General features: G+C 37.2%; 1 protein-coding gene across 1 annotated transcript in view; it reads left to right on the top strand.

The window, feature by feature from the left end:
* Positions 1-2,118: 2,118 nt before the first annotated feature.
* kif6 (kinesin family member 6) overlaps positions 2,119-18,753 on the top strand; it is a 49,493-nt gene continuing 32,858 nt past the window's right edge. Inside the window, exons 1-7 of the mRNA XM_086095001.1 lie at positions 2,119-2,272; positions 3,576-3,685; positions 6,115-6,189; positions 11,074-11,221; positions 11,731-11,840; positions 14,808-14,937; positions 17,920-18,126. Coding sequence (XP_085951127.1) covers positions 2,213-2,272; positions 3,576-3,685; positions 6,115-6,189; positions 11,074-11,221; positions 11,731-11,840; positions 14,808-14,937; positions 17,920-18,126 — 840 coding nt within the window. The 5' untranslated portion in view covers positions 2,119-2,212. The remainder of the gene's footprint in view (positions 2,273-3,575; positions 3,686-6,114; positions 6,190-11,073; positions 11,222-11,730; positions 11,841-14,807; positions 14,938-17,919; positions 18,127-18,753) is intronic.

Raw genomic sequence — 18,753 nt, 5'->3', positions numbered from 1 at the left:
TTAATTACTTACAATTTTTCCATGAGATTTTAGTTTTAGTTGGACCATTGCTGCGTCATGCTGCACTTGGAGCTAAATACACTAATGAAATAGAATGCCTATATATTTTTGAAATATATCTTTAAGTATAAATGCATTTTTCAATACCACTTGGACTGTACTGGTAAAAATGACTTTGTGCACTTGTAAATATTACCCTGGTTTCATAATTATATTTGTTTCAGTTATTCACAGTTAATTAAAAACATTAGGTATACTTCAATGTGCTACTTGTTTTTTTCCAAGTTGTTTTAGCAGCAAATGTTGAAATAAATTTTTATTTAAATTAAGAATTACTCAGTTAATGTGTTTAATTTCAGAATGGGTAAAAAAGAGTAAACTTTACTAGGAAGAGAGAGAGAGAGAGAGAGAGAGAGAGAGAGATTTCTATAATTGACATGTTTAAATGCTTAACGTATATTATAACACACGTTGTACACTAATTACACTATGTATGTACACTAACGTAACATATTAGTGTGCTTTTAATTAATTTAATTATTTAAAAAAAAAAAATCCTGCTTAATGTCATCCAGCAAACATAGAACTTTAACATGTAGTTCCCAACTTATATAGTGTCTTACTTAACACTTAATATATTTAACCTGTATAATTTTTCATTTCAATTTGTTTTCAACAAAGACTGAAACTTGGAGTTGTCATTTTTTTCTGCAATTTGGTTAATTTATTATAAATGAATACTGAATTCGGGGTAAGTTGTTTGGAATTTTATTTTGTAATATGAGTCTCTATTGCAGAATAATTGTTTTGTTTTGTTTTCAGAACTAAACAAAAGGACTTTCTTTAACATTATCTATCATTGATTTATTAGAGGCATGGTGGATGACTGGTTGTCATGTTCGCCTCCCATTGCAGAGGATGCGAGATTGAGTCGGGGCTTCAGCCTTATGTGTGGAGTTTGTATGTTCTTCCCGTGCTTTGTCGCTTTCTTCCCACATTCGGAAAAACATGCATGGTACGTTAGTTGAAGTGATTAAATTGTCCCTAGGTGTGAGTGTGTATGGTTGTTTGTATTTATTTCAACAAATTTAGTCCAAGTACTAAGATGTATTGGATTAAGAGTTCAGTATAATTAAGTCAAATAGAACAAGTTAATACAAGTACTTATTTGTTTCATATTGGTAATCATTTCCTGTTTTTAAGATTTACTAAAAAAGCAATGGCTATGACCTAATTACTACTAAACATTACTAGATTACAGTAAGAAACTTTATAATGTTTAGTAAAAGTTACTTAATATTTTCCTACAGTAATCAATCTTTAGTTGCATGTAAATGTTACCTAATTATTTTGAGTGTATATGCTTGATATTGAGCAGTAGAATTTAATTAATTGGTGTGAGTGCAAATAATTGCGAGATTTTTTTTCAAGTAAATCTTACTAGTTGTTTTTTTCAGTGTAGTCCAGGGGTGTCCAAATCCAGTCCTCAAGAGCCCCATATCCAGCTTGTTTTCAATGTCTCCCTCATCCAACGCACCTGAATATAATAATCAGGATCGTTATCAGGGTGATCATATGATTCAGGTGTGGCTGGAGGAGGGAGACATTGAAAACAAGCTGGATAAAAAGCTCTCGAGGACCGGATTTGGGCACATCAATTCAATTAATTTGGATTCAATCCAATTTTCACTTTACACAAGTAGCAGGTCTAAAACCATACACCTCACTTATTAAAAGACCAACTGAACCCCCACATGAGTAAGCAGGCGTCAAGGAAAACTCCCTCTTGGGACGAAACCTCAAGCAGACCAGAAACTTGAATGGTTGGGTTAAGCAAAAGTGTCCAACCGTTTTCGTTTGAGGGCCGTATACAGAAAAATGGATGGAAGCAAGGGCGACTTTAGAATTCTTTGACTTTAATTTATTAAACACGCTAAAATCAATGAAGCAAGTTGTTTATATTTTCTAATTAATATGATAAACTGCTCCACATAATCTTTCTGGTTAAGATGATGTGGAAAAAATAGTTAAGGAGAAGAAGGAGAAGGAGATCATCTTCTACTCACATACAGTCTTTGGCAGAACTCCTGGCGCCTTTTGATCGCTAGGCAACCAAGCTGAACACACAACAGCATCTGCCAACTGTGGCTAGCAAGTTCCGCAGCAGCCAGCATACGAAAGTGGAAAGTAAACAATTATTTAGAAAGATACAATGGTTAAACAGACGATTCAGATATATGCTCGTATAAAACCCACCAAGAAAAATATCGCGGTAAGTTGACACGTAATCTAATTGAGCTCATTTAGCACATGAAACAAGTTTTTCGATGTGCGTGCGAATGCACGTCTGAATTTAAATGTTCCTGCCGTACTGTGTAATAATATTCTCTCCCAATAAGTGCACACAAAGAATGCAGTTGCTGGAGCTGTCTAAATCGGATTCAATTCCTGCTATGACGTCCACCATATTATTGTTACTAATTGACACCTATTGTCGTATATATTATAAAGTTGTCAATGAACTTAACATGCACGTTTTTTTCTTGTGGGAGGCTTAACCAATGTACGTACGGGAGGGGGGGTGGGGGGGAGGGGGTAAAGGAGAGAGCCTCCATATAATACAACAAATTTCAAGGAACATCGCAACCTGTAATGATGCTTTTCCTGGACATCTAACAATTGCTTCTTGTTTCTTATGTAAGATAATATAGGCTATACCTGTTATTGGATAAATTAAGCTTACATTGGGTTGACATATAAACAAACTGTCACCTGACACGAGAAAAACAAACCTGGAAAAGACTCCCTAAAGTCCACTTTATTGTCCGAGCACAGCAACTGATGGAAGGAGTAATCAAATTACACAGATGGTTTCTGTGGCTGTTTAGCTTGCACGGACAATATTGAGCACAATCAAATGACCACATGCACATCGTTGCGGTTTTTTGACATTCATTCAGACAGCAACAAAACAAGCGTGGCAGTAAAAAACAATCTAATCATTAAGGTTATATCCTTTTCTCTGCCTAACCCTTTATGGGCTTATAATTACATTAGTGTCTAAAAGAGACATATGCCAGCGCATATGTCGAAGATCAAAAACAAAGGGTGGGAGTGTTCAACTTGACCTAGCTGACCTCACTTTAAATGCCATTCACTGCCTGAATTCATTCTGTTGGTTTAATGTTGGATAGTTTTTCTTGTATCCCCTGAGGCATGACTTTGGCCTTAGTAAGCACGTTTCTACATTGCACTCACTACAAAACACAACATAGCTTTTTCATTTGTATAGCTTTCTACATGATATGTGTCTTTAATTCCAGCTTGTCTTTTTCTCTGACCGCACCACAAGAAGCTCGATTTGCAGTATGCAAGTTGTCTGTTGTATTTTAGGGTTTAGCATGGATGTCTTGTATTGACAATAATGTACGCATCACTGTATTTTCTATTAACACTTGTCTTCATTAGGATTGTGGGTATACATGTTTTTGGAATGTGGGGCTGAACTATTTGGGCTGAAAATCGTGATCCCACAGGAGTTCGACTGACTCTGCTGTTGTCTCTGGCTCCCTCAGGTGTACTCTGTCAACAATGAGCAGCAGACAAGTGCTGCGTTGGAGTTTGTGGTGCCCAAGGACATGGCTGATGGCTTTGTCAACAACAAAAGGGAGTGCTTCAGCTTCAGGTGCTCCTTTTACAGATGAATTTCTCTATGCAAAACGCTGAATAGCTTTCATCAACGGACCGATTAATCTACTATGGATAAACGTATTCTCTCGAATCCTGACACACGTGTAAATACTTTAGATTGTAAACTAAGTTGATTTTGACCATTTTTTTCTGATTTTACCTTTCTACCCCACCATAATAGATTTGAAGTAGAAGAATATGTTTGTGTACAAACATTCAGCTTGAATTAGAGAAGTTTCATAAAATGGCATTGTCCATTTACAAGTTAGTCGTTTCTGTAAAATTACTCAATTTTAATGGCCTGCTAAATGATGGCAGAGCCATTACAATTTGCACTTACTTGCGCCCATGCAACCAATGAATTCGATTTTATTATGATTATGATTATGATTGTTATTATTATAATTTTTTTTGTTGTTGCTAACAAAGTCCTTTCCGCCCATTAAGACATGGAAAAGTCAATTTACGTGTGCATCTAAAATTTTAGGTTTAGTGCCACTTTGCTCCTAATTTTAAAAAAAAGAAGAAAAAAAAGTCTAGAGCCCTGCTTTTGTCTTCAGCAAATTGAAAGCATGCTCTGTTGAGATGAGATTAGGCCATGGCCGTTGAGGAATGTTACAATTTGTCTTCAAAAAAAGTCACAGTATGTTAGGGTCACAAGTGTTTCAAGGCACACTCATTAAAATTTGTCCCAATATTTCTAGACCTCACTCTACTGGATTTCAAGACAATGAAACATTACTTCTTGCATCCATCCAATTTTTATATCACTTCACAGATGTGCTAGAGTTTAGTTTACACCGTGTCCATGAGCTACACTTGGGCTTGAAGTAAATAGCAGCAAGACAGTTGAAACTGCCAAAATAAAGAGTTGCAAAGTTAAAATTGTTGCTACCCAGGTTGCATATAAGGAATAATCCGTCTAGCAGCTCTGTCATTGCTGAACCAGAACATCTGGTGGTGAAAGCTGCAGCCTTATATACCCTCTAGGCAGGGCTCACGCCACGCTTCCAAGCCCTAAATTCACAGTTAGGGAGTCAGACAGTAGTGGACACGCAAACCACAAACTCTTATAATAGCTTGCGGAGGTTCCCTTATGCCTTTGTATAAATACAATTTCCACATTTAACAACCCTCTTGGGCGGATTCCACTCACATCCCTCTCATCTTTTTTTTGTGGGATAAAGAGGTTTGAAACTTCTTTAGAAAACATCAGGACTTCTTAATGTATTTTGGAAATTAAATACTAAACTGTTGTATGCACACGATTAACTCACTCACTGCCATTGATGGCTATAGACGCCAAAAATTCATTTATTTCTATTAGTTTAACATATTTTTCCACTTTTGCGAACAAAATTGGGATTAATTGTTAGTTAATAAGCGAAGTCATGTGATTAATTACACTTAAAAATTGTAATCGCCTGACGGTCCTAATTAAAAAAAAATAATAATAATAAGGGCCGTTTAATCGTAATTAATCGCATGATAATGTTATATCTGTCATAAATGTACAATAAAAAAATCTAGGTTTTCATAAAAAAATTAAATGAAATGAAAAAAATGTTAAACTAATAGAAATAGTTCACATGCTGCGTTGGGTTGGGGGCGCGGGCCGTGTAGGGGTGGGGGGCGCTCCTGCCCCTGGGTTTGCTCTCCGGCCGGTGGCCCCTGCGGGGCTCGGGGGTTGTCCCTTGGCGCTGCTGTGGCCTGGGGGGCCCTGATGTGTTGCGCTTGCTCTGTCCTGGCGGGGGTTGACGGCTCCCCTCTTTGGTGGAGATTTTCATGCATGCCAGATCCACCACACCAGCATCTATCGAAACTCAGACAATCTGATTCTTCCTCTGGTCGTTGAATCAGTGGAGGCTGGTGTCTGTGGATCTCACTCTGCTTCGTCTGTCCTTCTTTCCTTTCCTCAGTCTCTCCTTTGGTCTCTTGAGGTCTACCTGATTTGTTGGAATTTTGATGTTTCTGGGGTTGGTGAAGGACTCGGGTTGGTGGCCCGGTGGGTGGTGGGTGGTGTCTGGTCGGTGCTGGATTTCACTTTCCTTTCTTTTCTTTGGTCCTTCCTCGGGTCTCCTGACAACTTAACGACTCTCTTAACGATTCTGAAGTGTTCGGTTTAGGTGAACGGTATGGGATTTTTTAATAGGTTTTAGGTGAACTAATGCATACACACTCACACGCACGAACACACGCACATGCACATACACACCCACATACAAAATAAAAATGTATAAAAAAAATTAAAGAAAAAAAAATTAAAGAAATAGTTCACATGAATTTTTAATGTCTATAGTCGTCAATAGCAGTGAATGAGTTAACAGTGTTGTGTGTGTGCCCAGTTTAGATTTAGATTTTGGCATTTTTGTTGTAGTAGCAAGAAAAAAAAGAAGAAAATGTGTCTTTTCTTTTTTTGTCCAGGTTCCAAAAAGTGTTTGATCAAGAAACCAAACAGGAAGAGTTATTTGAACACATCGCAAAACCAGTTGCAGACAGGTAGAGTGATCATTCATAACATTCCACTATTGCCTTGAACTTTTTAATATTTTAACTCACAACTGATCAAATTCAAAATTCTCCCACCTGTGGCCAGCAGAGCTCATGCAGGATTAAGTTAACGTGACTTAACTTCACCAAGTCCAGCAAACAGGAAATCAGCTCAACTCAGTGATTTAAGATGCAAATGAAGGGTGCCTGATTTTTGGTGTACTTGACATACTTAAACCACTAAGTGGACTCAGCTGGCGTGCAAGATGGAAAGTTCTGCCATTGTGAGTGTCAGAACTTTTACAAGCCACAGCACAGAGGGACACTATGAGTTGTTGCAGCTTCTGCGCTTTTGTTTAAAGCGGCATGCCATCATGAGACAAAGCTTGATACAACGGGAGCTTTGGAAAAAAATTTTTTTAACCCCCTCAGACCCGCATTTTTCTGCTGTTTAAAAAACAAACAGATTTTGACTCTTTTGTCTACATAAGGACAACATGGGATTTTTTTTTTTGGGGGGGGGGTTATCTCATGTTTTTATTTGTTATAGTGGACGCCAGGATAGTATGGCTGTAATGTGTTGTAAACTTACCAAGCTTATATGTAAAAATTTTAACATGAACATTATGCAAATCAATTTGCGATTGTGATTGGTTAGCATCATCCAAATTATGCGTTTTATTGGTTTAGACAGGCAAATATGTCATGTTCGTTGCAATCATCTATGGGTCCGAAGGGCTTTAAAAAAAAAAAAGCTCAGTTGTTGTGTATTTATAATATAATAAAGGGTACTTTTTGCAACAAAAAAACAAAAAAAAATAGGTTGTCATTAGTGCAGTTTTATTTCTCCTGTCAGCGCTCTCCAATCCTAACAGTCACAATTCTCGACCAATCTTTGTCTTTACAGGGATTATTGCAAAGTAGAAAAGTGTTTAAACTTAAAGGCTATCCGATTCAAGGTGCAGCAGAGGTCAGATGGTTACTGTAAAGTATCCTTTGCTTTCCAGTGTTCTTCACAGTTTATGAAGTTATTGCCATATTAATATTCCAGAATATCCAACCCAAATTGCTTCGAGTAACAGCATTTAATTTTTTCCGTCCCAAAAAACTCTCCACCCAAACTTCACTTTGGTCCAGCGGTTAGTTAGTTCCTGCTTTAATGCTTGCCAAATTTGCAACTTGCTCTCCAGCAGGGAAAACAGCCAGGAGAGTTTACATGGAATTTCCTGTGATTACAGTTGGTTGTGTTGCAATGTAAAAAGGTGTTTCCTCCTCCCCTACAAACATTTGGCTCAATTTAGTCTCAACATCCCTTCATCAGTGTGAATGTAAGTGTGAGCGCTTGTTTGTCTACAGTATATGTGCCCTGGCAAGCAGTCCAGGGTTTATCCTGCCTTTGGGCCAGTCGGCTGGGATGGGTTCCATTTCACCCATGACCAAAGTGAGGACATACAAATTGGATGGATGTCAGGACAGATCCTTCTCTGTCTCTGTTAGAGGCTATTACACAACTGTTCTGCATTTTAACAATTAAAAGGAAATTGATACGTGTATTAGCAACATGTTGAAACGTCTTGGCTAATTTAGGTGACCAAGTCGGGGGTTAGATTATCTTCACCTGTCATACATTAAGCAGTAACCCTTATGGTAAACATCAAGGAAGTCATAACCAAACGATTGTATGTTATGTCAATTTGATAGAGGCTCTTTGTTGATACTGACACATCCAAGGACAAACTGACTCATTAACGGACTGTTCACGAAAGGCAATTTCCTTTTAGGAGACAATCACAGAAACAAACTTGTCGTTCAGAAGTCATAGCGCTAACAAAGCACTGTGGCTCCCTTCACATTGTAGTGGTGTGCGATACTGCAAATTTTGGTATCGATCCGATACCAAGTAAATACAGGGCCGGTATCGCTGATACCAATATCAATAGTTTTTGAAAATTATGGAATACGATTTTTTTTTAATTAAGGTAGTTGAATCATCGAGTTTCTTATTCACAATCAATTTTCAACCTTTAAGTGTTTTTGTGTTGTTTTCCTTTTTAAACAATATTAGGGCAAAGTTGATTGATAAATAGAAAATACTTTATCAACGTTTTTCTTTCCTCCAGAAACATTGCAACCATAACAAAATATATTTTTTACATTCTTAAACAAAGTGCAAAAAGTGATCATAGGAAAATAAATTTAAACAAATACTTTGTCATATACTGCTCAGAAACTACAAATACAAAAAAAATCTGCCTTCATCACTTCTTTTTCAACCTAAATAAACAAGATGTTAAAGATTATCATGCAACAACAAATATAAAACATCAAACAACATACCCAAAAAAATCTTTTTCAAGTAGGCTACAATACTGTATGTGTTCATGCAATCTACTACAAAGATGAAATGCTAAGTCACGTGACGGCACACGATCGAAACACAAGAGGGGAGGAGGGAGAGCGGAAGCAAATCTGCCTGTGGCTACTGTGACATGGCTGTTATCTGTTTGACCAAACAGAGGCAGAGCATAAAAGAGCCAAACTGAAACTAAACTACTAGATCGATATTATAGTGCCAGTATCGATCCGATATCAATGCTGACTTGGTATCGATAAGATCGACATTTGGATCGATCCACCACTATCACATTGGCACGTCGCAATCAGGAGGTGCTGTTTGAAGTTGTTAGTAAATGAGACAGGAGCAAGACTGAATGTCGGGTGCTGGGATCATAGATCCCCCCAAAAATTCTAGATCATATGTTTGCATGCAGTCAATTTTCAGATTATGGTCAAAATTCCAGAATTATTTGGGACAACCCGTTTACATGCTTGAGCAGACAGAGTTACTCCCATATATGTGGTTATTGTGCTAAATTAGAATACCCCATATGAAAGCACGACACATGGGAAAGGTCATTATGCCAGTAGACGGCATTTCCGCTTGTAACTCTCTACGGCTAATTAAAGAATATTTGTCAGTATGTGAGTCGGTTTCCACCTCGCTCCAAAAGTGTGCTTCTTTGCTGTGTCGTCATTGTTTGTCTCTGCTTAGGGTTATTGTTGGCTGCATGTAAACGTACTCGTAAATGTTGACTTTGAAAGTAAACAAGTCAGTGTAGTTTTCTAACAGCTGATAGTTCATGCGTTGGTGAGTAATAAGTTTTATGGTAAATTATATTTCACTTGTACATCGCTTTTTCACCTACTAAGGCTCTCAAAGCCCATCTTAGGCCAACTATAGAATTAATTTAGTAATTTTACAGTTCAACTGTGGAAAAGTGGGATAAGACATTTGCACAGCACTGTGCTATATATCTACAGATTTGTAATGTGGATGCCATTCACATGCCGCTTTCAATTCTTCGTTTCCCTCTATTGCACCGAAATACTATTGGTTTCCATTGCCACTATTCAGAGCCAAACCAAAATTTAGTGTGTTTTGTGTGTGGGGTTTTTCTTTCACTCACATTTGAAGACATTTTTCCTTTACCGTCAGATGTCTGTCGCCATAACGTCTCTCCACTTTGAGCACATCCATATTTTCCTGGGGATTTATATTGTCACATCTAATTTACTCTGACTTTGATCTAGTTTGGCCTCCAGTAATAAATAAAAAATACATTACAATGAAATGATGTCATAGATATTTCAAATGACCCGAAATTAAGATTGCGTAGGGATTGTACAGGTAGATACTTTTGCAAGCAGCAGTAACTAATTTGCTACCTCTGCCAAGCAAAAAACATTTTATTTATTTTAGTTAGTATGATTACACTATAATTGTTATAATTTTGAATAACAATAATAATAAATAAATTAAAAATATATATATTTTAGGATTTATATATATATATAAGCAGGGTAGAACCTTAGGCCAAGTAATAGTCCATTAAACTTGTAAAAATACTAATGAATTCATTTTCAAGTGGGATAGGGACTTACTTGCTGACTGTTTATGGCCCCAATATGTGCCACTTAATGACTTACAGTACAACAGTATTCGCACGATCTTTAGAATTGCTAATTGGTAATTGCCTTTTGATGTGTGACAAAATTTGTATAAGAACTGTGCATAACTGTTAACATTACCGCCAGACACTAGCAACACTTAAATAGTATATGAGGAAATTAGGATACGTTCTCAATTGCCTTATACATAACGTTTAAACAAATAAAAAAGATCAATAAAAATATGAGGCACACAGGCTGGTTCACCAATATTTATACTACTAGAACTCATGGGATCGACCCGCATTTACAAGACATTATCTATTCTAGGGATTGACTGATAATTGGCCTGACCGATTATCGGTGCCGATATTGGGCTTTTTTTTATTGGCCTTTCTGATAAATCTGACAGCTGATTAAATCTACTGGAACTACTTATTTAAAAATTTCAGTTAACTTTATAAGAGATACTGCTGACCCTGGGAACCTTCTGAACCTTTTGTTTTTGTTCAATATTAAAACAAAGAAATGTGACATTTTAAGATTTCAGGTATTTTTAGATTTTGGAAAAAAATACAGTAGAAAACTATAGACCGATGGTATTTACTTGTTTAAGTTTTCATTTAACTTTTTAAGACGCATTGATAACCTTGGGAGCTCCCCGAATATTTTGTTATTATTATTTTTTAACTACATTTTGAAATGTCTGGAAAATTGTTCAATAAACATGCTTTAAGGCATTACAACAAAGTCAAGATTGGCATTTGCATTTAAAAAGAATGTACGCCAATATTCCCCCCAAAATATCAATTATCAGCCCCTTTGACTACTAATAATCGGCATCGGTATTGGCCCTGAAAAAAATCATATCGATCTATCTCTAACCTATTCTTCTGCTGATGCTAGCATTTTCAGTGTTAACTTGTATAACTTTTGTCTGCTCAGTGTACTGGCCGGCTACAACGGCACCATCTTTGCCTATGGTCAAACAGGCAGTGGGAAGACATTCACCATTACAGGAGGGGCAGAGCGCTATAGTGACCGTGGCATTATTCCCCGCACACTTTCATACCTCTATGAGCGCTTTGTTCAGGTAGGAACAACAACACTTCGGTTATCACCCTCTCTACCGTGTTGGCTCCAATTTTGTCTTGTCTTTTCTTTCACATCAGATGTACTTTTTTACCACATTCATAAATCAAGCACACATACTGTACATCCACTTTAATGTTCCAATCACAACAAAGCTGAACAAAAAGTTGTCTATTATAGAACAGAGCTCAGTGTAGATCAGTTATAACACCTTGCCCATTTTTTAAATGGTCTTCTTCAGACTTTCAGGGAATAATGTTGTATGTGAAAGGGAGAATCATGATTCATTTCAAAAGATGTCAGACCCAAGATGTTGAGAGGTAGCCGAGGTCAAAGGTCAGGTCGGTATCTATTTTTCAGTGCTCTTTAAAATGATTTCCTTTACTGCTACTAATTGCTTCACAGCACTGTCTACTGTGACAGTAAAAAAAAAAAAAAAAAAGAGTCAACAACATATTTTTCATTTGAATTCATTCATTCAGCTTTTAATATATGCATTCTGCCCCACAGGACAGCAGCACAATGTTTAGCACCCACATATCGTACTTGGAGATTTACAACGAAGTGGGTTATGATCTCCTGGATTCCGGACATGAAGCATCTCGATTGGAGGACCTACCGTCAGTATGCTTTTCTGAACAATTTTTTGATTATAGATATAAGGTTAGATTTTGCAGTTAAACTCTTTTGGCTATGGCCTGATCTGTCTGCTTCTGCCTCTTCGATGCACACTCTAAAAAGAGAATTGTTGAACCAATTTAAGATTACAAATTAAATTGTTGATCAATTTAATAAAATTGCTTCAACTGGTATATATTAAGTTTAATTCATTAGGAGTTCATTAAACTCAATATAATCACTTTGGATTAACAATTCAATTGTGTGTTACCAGTTGAAGCAATGTTATTAAGTTCTTCAACAATTACATTTTTAATCTTAATTTGGTTCAATAATTATCTTTTTGGAGTGCATTTAAAAACCATAAGGGACTCTGTCATAGAAAAAATGGAATGACAAAAGGTTAAGTTTTGTGCCCAAATAAGTGGTTTGGGAGTTTTTAATCCTGTGGAAAGTTAGAAATATAAATCAAACAATGCACGAGCACACAGCAACGATCATGTTTGGCAGGTCTCTTTTAACACTGAAAAGACCAATCGTTCCATTATTGTCTCAAACGTGTGAGTGTAACTGAGCCTTATTCCTCTACTGCCATTTAACTGGCTGGAATCTATTGTGTGGTGAATCCGGAGACTGTAGTATTTGCCAGGCCAATACGGACTGCCAACAGGAATAACACTACTTAATAGCAATGAATGTGGTCAAATTGGTGACAGATTTGGCACTGATGGGAAGAAAAAGGGTTATGTGACGAAATGTTTTTCATAGCTTGTTACTGGCATTCTTTATAGTCTAGGGGAATTAATTTTTTTTGTCTTCAGCCATTTCTTTCTTCTGTCCTTTTTTTGTTGCTTTACTCTCCACCTCTGCCCATCTTTCATCTGTCCCATTTGAATCGAGGTTTGTCTATCTTTGATCTTCTTCTGTCACAGGCATCACTAAAGTAGCTATTAGACTTCCAGGCACAACCTCTTGGTCCATCAATTTGGTGTTTGTTCTGTATTTTCTGGTAGCATTTGAGGCAACGTCTCTATTTTGCAGATGAATCTCCTGAAGGTTTAGATACCCACAAATCATAGTCTTCCGGAAATAGACGGTGCCCGACGTTAACCATGCTGTGGCTACACTTGCTGATTCAAGGAGAAGCTGTGGCACTGTTGGTCTGCCTTTCTCTACCACTTCCCATGTCTCATGACATCAGTGCACTCTCTTAGCATTCCGCTATCACAGGACAGACAAAATGTCTCTTAAGTATGCTGCATGTTAAATGGAATCTTTATTGTTTTAATATTTTGGAAGAATTTTGATAGGGATCTTTGGAAAATGAATGGCAGTGCAAAACCACTTTAACATGAAATACTCCTGTGTGAAATTTCCCAAATTGCCTACAGGTGTTACGGTATTTACATGGTGTTTGTGTTTAATTTTAGTGCCATTTGATTTACAGTATCAATCCAGAAGTCATGTTATCTCTACCCTTAATGAATTGAATGAAATGATGCAGCTTGTCTATAATCTTTCCATCTTATCTACTATGCATGTATTACTATATACAACATACTGTATTTGCAACAATTATACTTTGGAGGACAATTTTTGGTGAGTGACAGCTGTTATTAACTAATTTTCGGGTGCGTAATCCAAAACTGATATCAGTTTTTCTCTATCATGTCATGTTTTGAAATGATAGGATCGCCATTTTCTAAAAATGTATGAAGAAATTGTGTGTTTACGTATGCAAATAAAACACTAAAGTAGATTGTTTACAAGCTTTGAAAACTAAAAATAACAACAAAAAACAGCATAAAACAAAGTAGAATTTACAATGGTATGGCCACGGAGACAAAAGCCAGCACGAATCTTCTTAATTGCTACTATGCTAGCTTTCTGTTTGTGGATATTGATAGTACTGAAATTCAAGTCTGACTGCACAAACAGGTTGCTATCTGCAGTAGCTGTAGATTAGCCCAATCATAATTAATCAGCTCTTCTTACTACAGTCTTACTACAGCTAATCAGTGGAATTTTGCTTATTTGGTAGGTAAGCTGTGGGGTGGAAACTTCACTTGCTGGAAAGAAAACTTGACTGCAATTTTGGAATCAGCATGCCATTTGTAGTTTTAATCAGCATAAAAATCTAACTCATTTTTATTATTATTATTATTATTTTCGAAAGTGTTCCCCAGTGTTATTGTTATTGCCAAGATCACATTTAACAATGGTTTTCAGAGTGTTTGGATTTAGAGCTTAGTTTGACCAAGGCAAAGAATGCGGATTACTTTTCCAAATTAGTGTAATCCTAAATATTTTTACTCTTGCATTGTTTGGGCCAAGGGTCACCAACCCTTGAGGTACTGGAAGGCCTACTTCATATGGAGTCATGTAGAGAGCGATTTCTTTGATATAGTCTTCCTCAGTAATTATCATTTGTACTTTTGTATGTGTCATTTACATGAGTTATTCAAGCAATATATAAAATATGTAGGCCGGTGTCGCTCACAGTCAAGGGTTAATGGTTCATCTAGATTTGGGCCTTGCCAAGTGGACTTTCCATGTTCATATAGTTTACCTTGCCCCTCACAAAAGTAGCGTAGAAAATGAATGTATTGATGAACAATATATAAATATTTAACAATACACATTTGCCAGCAATATATGAGATTGGATATTGCTGTCAAGTAATAAAGACTCACTAAAATTGTTATTAGTGAGTTTATATTAATAAGAAGACATGTATTATTCAGTATAGGTTATTATTTAATTTAACAATACATCAAGGTTGTATGAGTGTATTTATTTACAAGGCAATTCATGCGGGCAATTCATTGGCACCCCGCAGGTGACCAGATGTCTGCCTTTAGCGCATTAGCTATGCTGGGTTTGTCAATAAACTTTGTTATATTTTACTTCAAGTATATTCATAATGCTGCTTTTTCTTATAACTATTTTATTTTTTTTGTAATTCCCAGAAAAGTAATTATTATGGAAGATACTGACCAGAACATCCATCTCAGGAACCTTTCATTGCAGCAGTCTGCCAATGAAGAGGAGGCTCTCAATCTGTTGTTCTTGGGCGACACCAATCGAATGATTGCAGAAGTAAGAGGGGGTGTGGCCAATGAGGGATGTTGTAGAAGTATCATACTCAGACTAGTTAATAAGGAATGTGCTTTTTGATGCACAGACTACAACATAGAGAGCTTGTATTCGGCAGAACTACTTCCATGCTCCCTTTTGATTTTTTCACTTAAAGCTGCCATTGACTTTATATATATTTTTTATGTTCTTTGTATTTGAGTAAAGTGAATACATATTGAGTGATGATGTTTTATCATCAGAGATGTGTAATTTTGATGATGTCGAGGGCCACCTATGGTATGTTTTATGCATAGAGCAGACATGTACTCTCATAAAGCCTCCTTCGCCTTAGGCGAGTTCTGACTTTTAAGTCATTCACTCCTAGCCATTTTCACTGAAGCAACCCCCTTTGCTCCCGGCTATTTTACTGGATTTTGACGGATTTTTCAAGGCCCACAGAATATTGTTTTTTATTGCTATAAAAACATGGAACCTACCAAAAGAAAGATTAGTGTCTCTTATTTCATTAGGAAAAAAAAAGATTTGTATCTGTTTCCGTTTTGCAGCAATTAGCATTAGAATATAGCTAAGTTTCATCATTATTCACAAATCTGTTGAAAACACTGGGGAAAAGAGGTTGTTGCAACATGGCACTGGTTGATCTCTTATACTCTGCTGCCACCTTCTGGCCGTTTTTTGTAATAACTACAATTGCTTTAAGCGACCTCTTCAGGTCAGAAGCTGCATCAAAACCTTCTGTATGCTCTGGCATAAATAAAAAAATTAAATAAAAAAACGTATAAATTATAGATTTTTCTTTTATGTGCAAATTATGTCCGATTATCTGCCTGACAATCAAGTGTGAAATTAACCAAGTACATTTTTGTCATCTGCTTATTTCTGAGAATATGTGCGAGCCTCGCTCCATCTGACTAATCCACCTGACAGCATGGTCCACACACACCGCGGCCACGTACACATGCCCTTCTGAGTGCACAACTCTCACCCAAAGCCTTTTCAAGTTTTTACATCTCCTGCTTTGCGTGATTTAAAGCATTACACATCAAACTAGATTCACAGGGCATCCACCTGCACCTGCAAAGGCTGCACTGACCGTGGGGTGCGAGGGTGGTCATAAGGCCCACAGGCTGCTTCATTTTTTAAATTTGGATTATTCAATGAGGCGAATACATTTGCCAAAAACTGTGCAAATTAAATTTTCTCTGGAAATGAATTGCCTTTAGATAAATAATGGTAGTATAAATAAAACATTTTCTTATTGTCTATATTTATGCATACACGTTTTGACAATATTGTCTTTCATTCGCCATGGGGACGTTGTGCAGTGAGTGATATTAGCAATGAAAAAAAATACTCTGTTTTTCCATCATTGTGTTGATCAAGCAGCTCGGGGGTTGTTGTTGGGGAGCCCCCAGCAGCCACCCACACAGAGCCTTTTGTGAACTCATCCTCAATGAGACCTCTTCACAAGAAACTCTCACTTGAGCCTGAAGCGAACAAACAACGTCAGCATACTGCCAAATGTATCCCAGAAGGCTTTGCTCCACAGTAGAAGTCCAACGAATTTGCACAGATCTTCTTTCAATCCGTCCCATATGGACACACACTCAGCGGAGTATGAGCTCACTCATTTATGACAATCCCTTCTACAGTTTTATTGGAAATAAAATTCATCTTCAACACTTCTCACCTTTCCTTTGACCTCATCAGAAAATATTTCCCCATCTGTTTTTTTTGTGTATGTCACTGATTAGCTTTTCCGATGGTGAGGATAACCATTTGGAATAGTTACCAAAAAAAGAAAGAAATAGCACTTCAAATAGTATGCCTATATTGTTACAAGGTTAAGAGAAAAACCTGTGCAAATCCTTTAAATTCCTACTAAGCTAGCTTTCTCTTTGCAGAAATTGATCATACTGACCTATTGGGAGCCGCAGACACCTCCCATCACACTGTCTCAAATGTGACTGCACAAATAAGTTGCCACGTAACTGTAGATGAGCCCAATCGTAATCAGCTCTTCTTACTCGTCTTACTGATGCTAATCAGTTCAAATTTGCTTATCTGGTGTCACTTATTTTAGTTTAAACGAGCATTAAAAGTCAACCTTTTTTTTTCAAGTTATTCCCCATTGTAATGAATGTCCTGGATTTTTTAAATTATTTTTTAAATTTCTTTGTGCATTTTTTGTTTTGTGCTGCTCTTGTCAAGATAGGACAAATAGAGCACATCTATATTTGATTGGCGGCCATGTCAAAGATCTGCCACTTGATCATCATTTTGTCACTCTCTTAAAATAGTGTCTCAAGTCATATTTGGACATTTCCTCAGGATGCTGGCTACCTCTGCTGGAAACAGCTACATCCTTAATCAAACGGATTATTCAATTATAACCCTGAAAGTAAATTATGAATGAATATAGTGTAATCGATATTTGGTTCCGCTTTTTGTATTTTCTGGAAAAAAAAGTGGACAAAAAAGTACATACGCCATTATTTTAGGAGGGTGATGGTGTAGTATTTGATGTCACACAGTGCCAAGGTAATACCTTTATTTTGCTTAGAACTGAATTATGATTGAAATTAAGCACAATGTAGGAACTGCTGCCTGGCTATTCATTAACACATCTTGTTTTTGTTGATAAAGCTTGTTTGTGCAGAATGAATCACGCTCTATTTTCGTCCCCTGCGTGTCACAACCTACTGTAACTTCTGCTGCACTGGTGACCATCTGAAAATCCACTTCAGTTTTTGCAAAGCTGCCACCATCTGTTTACTGCTCATTGTTTCCACATGCTGCAACATACATTTTAATCAGCAGAAGCAAGAAAAATAAGGATGAAAAGAAAGACATCTGTTGTTTGAATGAATCACAGATGGAAACTAAATGTTTTTTTTGTGTGTGTGTTTGCAGGGCCAAGACTGTTCATTCAATACATGATCGCGTTTGTGCTTACTGTCCTCTCTCTTTCCCAATCTTCAGACCCCCATGAACCAGGCCTCTACACGATCCCACTGCATTTTCACTGTGCACTTGTGTAGGCGCGAGCCAGGCTCCGCTACTCTACAGCGCTCCAAGCTCCACCTGGTGGACCTGGCCGGGTCAGATCGCGTCAGCAAGACCGGCCTAAATGGGCAATTGCTTACTGAGGCCAAATACATCAACCTCTCCCTCCATTACCTAGAACAGGTAGTTTCCTAATCAATTGTAGAGCAGCACGAAACATTGTGATGAAGTTTGTAGCTGTAACATTACATTTGACACAAACTCCACCCTGGGAGACCGGGGCTAGTTGTATAATGAGTAAGTTGTCACATTGCAATTTTCTTCTCCACCAGAGGGTGCAACGAAAAGGGGAATACAAGTTTTCTTTGTATAAATGGTCAGGGGTTGTTTACTTTCTGAGAAGAGAATAGCACATTGTGAGCTGAGAGGCCAGTTATCTGTTTTGCACAACCCAAAGTAACATTTTTCAACTTCATATATTTTGAAACAGGCATCGTACACAGACAAATTCTAGCAGCAAATCATGTGGACTCGTTTGAGGAGAGATTTAGGCATCTTGTCATACTTCAGTCAGTCACGGCTCTGTTTTAAGCTAACATTATTTATCAAAAGCTAGCAAGTATTAGCTAATATAGTAGTTTGGGGCTATTCGTCTCAGTCATTTTGGGGTTTGTTGTCACATATGCAAAAGTTGCAAAAGCCGATGAAAATGCAACTCTGGCAACTCTGTTTACATATGTCAGAATTGTTCTTCAGTTGATGAGTCTGAAGAGTGAGGAAATTAGTTGGCTAGGTTTTGCCTCATTGTTT

Source organism: Leptonotus elevatus, chromosome 14 (genome assembly GCF_054856555.1).
Source record: "Leptonotus elevatus isolate MCC_2025b chromosome 14, RoL_Lele_1.0, whole genome shotgun sequence".
In the NCBI taxonomy this organism is placed as follows: domain Eukaryota; kingdom Metazoa; phylum Chordata; class Actinopteri; order Syngnathiformes; family Syngnathidae; genus Leptonotus; species Leptonotus elevatus.
The sequence above is the reverse complement of the archived record's forward strand: the minus strand, read 5'-3'. Positions and strand labels throughout refer to the sequence as shown.